The sequence below is a fragment of the Gallinula chloropus genome (genome assembly GCF_964237585.1).
Source record: "Gallinula chloropus genome assembly, chromosome: 2".
In the NCBI taxonomy this organism is placed as follows: Eukaryota; Metazoa; Chordata; class Aves; order Gruiformes; family Rallidae; genus Gallinula; species Gallinula chloropus.
In genome coordinates, this window is record NC_140086.1 from 52572921 (window position 1) to 52575476 (window position 2556).

The 2556-nt window shown below is 53.3% G+C and overlaps 1 protein-coding gene across 1 annotated transcript; it reads left to right on the forward strand.

Annotated features, from left to right (window-relative positions):
* Nucleotides 1-936: 936 nt before the first annotated feature.
* Nucleotides 937-2154, forward strand: LOC311189034 (inositol 1,4,5-trisphosphate receptor-interacting protein-like 1; the record flags this gene model as incomplete). The annotated part of the gene is made up of 1 exon (XM_084260618.1): nt 937-2154. The coding sequence occupies one exon, from the start codon at nt 937-939 to the stop codon at nt 2152-2154; it is 1218 nt and encodes a 405-aa protein (XP_084116744.1).
* Nucleotides 2155-2556: the final 402 nt, after the last annotated feature.

Genomic DNA, 2556 nt, shown 5'->3' on the forward strand with positions numbered 1-2556 from the left:
AATCTGTATGGCATGGTCAACACACTAGATGGAAAGAATACCATCTAGAGGGACCTTAACAGGCTTGAGAGGTGGGCCTATGCAAACCTCATGAAGTTCAACAAGGCCCAGCACAAGCTCCTGCACATTGGTTGGAGCAGTCCCAAACACAATTACAGGCTGGGTGGAGACTGGAGTAAGAGCAGCCCTGAGGAGAAGGACTTTAGAGAGTTCATTGATGAAAAGCTCAACATCAGCCAAGAATGATCTCTTGCAGCCTGGAAAGCTGGGCTTTCCCCAAAAGAAGCATGATGAACAGGTCAAGGGAGGTGATTTTGCCCCCCTGCTCTGCTCTGGTGAGACACCACTTGGAGTCTGCATCCAGCTCTGGGGTCCCAAGTACAAGAGAGATATGGAGCTGTTGGAGCAAGTTCAGAGGAGGGCCACAAACATGACCTGGGTGTCCCTGTGTGGAGCAGGCAGTTGAACTCGATGATGTTTATGGGCCCAGCCAATCCCGCAGCTTCTATGATACTATGATTCATTGTTACCTCACTCTCCACTTGACGCATCACAATGGCTGGGCCTGTGGACAGTGGCACCAGTGGGCAGGGCTGCTACAGTACAGCCTGGCACAGTAGTAAGTGCACAGCTCAGGGGAAAGGCAGGGCTGGATGAGGGATGGGGAAGAAGCCCCCGCCCCTGCAGCAGGGGCCCACCCAAAACTTAAGGCCCAGGGCAGCACCTAGGGCAGGGGATGGTGCCACCACTGGGGATAGCAACCTCCCAGCTCCCTAGGCCCCTCCTCTCCTACCTGTCCCAAGGTGGCTCCCACTCCTCCCCCTCCTGCCCTTCCACACCTCTAACTCAGCTCCCTCCGGCCCAGCCCTACTGAGACCCCTTCTCTTCCCTCTCATGCAGGCCACGGCTGTGATGCTTTTCTTCATTCTGATGGCAATGGACACTGTCCAGAGCCAACTGCGACTGGGTGAAGAGCTGAAGGAGACTGTGCACAAGCTCATGCAGAACCTGGGCTGGAAGGTGAAGACTCTGCTGCAGGATGTAGAGCAGACCCAGGGGCAGAACTGGGTGGCCCAGAAAGTCCTGCTTCTTGCCAGCTTCCAGCAGTGGTGCTTCTGGGCCTCTGCTCTTGGATCAATAGCTCTGCTACTGCTGCTGTGGCTGTGCTGGAGGACCAGAAGAACAATCCACGAGCCAGGAAGCAGCTATCAGCAGGGCAGACTTGGAAGACCAAATGAGGAAGATGAGGGGAAGGAGGAGGAGGAGGAGAAGGAAGCTGGACAAGATGACGGTGAAACCTGGGCTAAGATATGGGATCTGGGCAGGTATCTGTTGCACTGTATACTGCTGCAGCGCTGGAAGAATACCAAAAAAAGAAGTCCTCAGCAGGGAAGCCCCAGAAGACAAAGCAAGGAGGGGGAGGACGAAGAGGCAGATGACGAGCTTGACGACAACTCTGATGATGCATGTTATCTGGGCAGATTTGTGGTTGAGTCCATCCAGTGGCCAGTGTCACCTGTGGCTGACAGGTGCAAGTTGGTGGAGGAGCTGGTAGACCATCTTCTTACTGCCTGCTGTAGACTTTCCAGGAATACCTTCAAGCCACGGCTGCAACCAGCCATCGGATTGGACTGTGGCTATGAACACTGTGGCTCCTGGGATGACAACGTGTTCTACCGCCTGCTCGTGCCCCTGCAGCCTCCCCCGGGGCACACCTTTTGTTTGGAGCTGAGACCTGACAAGGACGTGCTGACCTGCAACTCCTGCCTCCGTGTGCAGCTGCACTGCATGTGCGTGAGGGAGCAGCTGGTGGGGGACATGCTATGCTTCATCCACCACAGCAAGCGTGAGCTGGAAAGCCAAGGCCCCAGCCTCCTCAACACCCTTTGCACCAACTCATACTTGGACATCCAGAAAACCACTTGCTGGTTCCAGCAGCTGGTGAAAGAAGCCTGGAAGCTCCTGCCTTTCTCACACTGCTGCCAGCTGACCGTGCTGCCTATTACTCGTTCCTGCAAGCTCAGGCTAAAGGCTGGACAGAAACCCCTGACCATCGAGATAACTTTTGGGGTGCTGCTAGACGACTCGGGCTGCTTCCTGAGCCTAGAGTCAGGACCCGATGTGGGTCCAGAGGAGGGCCACGAAGATCATTAGATGGCTGGAGCAGCTCCCCTACGAAGAGAGGCTGAAGGAGCCAGGCTTGTTCAGCCTAGAGAAGAGAAGGCTGTGGGAGGACCTCATTGCAGCCTTCCAGTACATGAAGGGAGCATACAAACAGGAGCAGGAACACATTTGGCTATGGATGTTTACAAGCCCAAAGAACTCTTCCACCTCCTTCATATCTGGGTTAATGGAGAGAAGTCTTGGTTTGGTTTTGATTTGAGGCTTTCTTTAGACTTGTGAGATTTCTTAGATCTTCCACATGCCCTTCAGAAGAAGAGTGCATATTTTGACTCAAAAGTGCATTTTAAGGAAAAAATCTTCAACTGATATAAATAAACACCTGGATCAATATGAGACATGTGCTTATAATAAGCAAAAGGGAATAAGCATAAT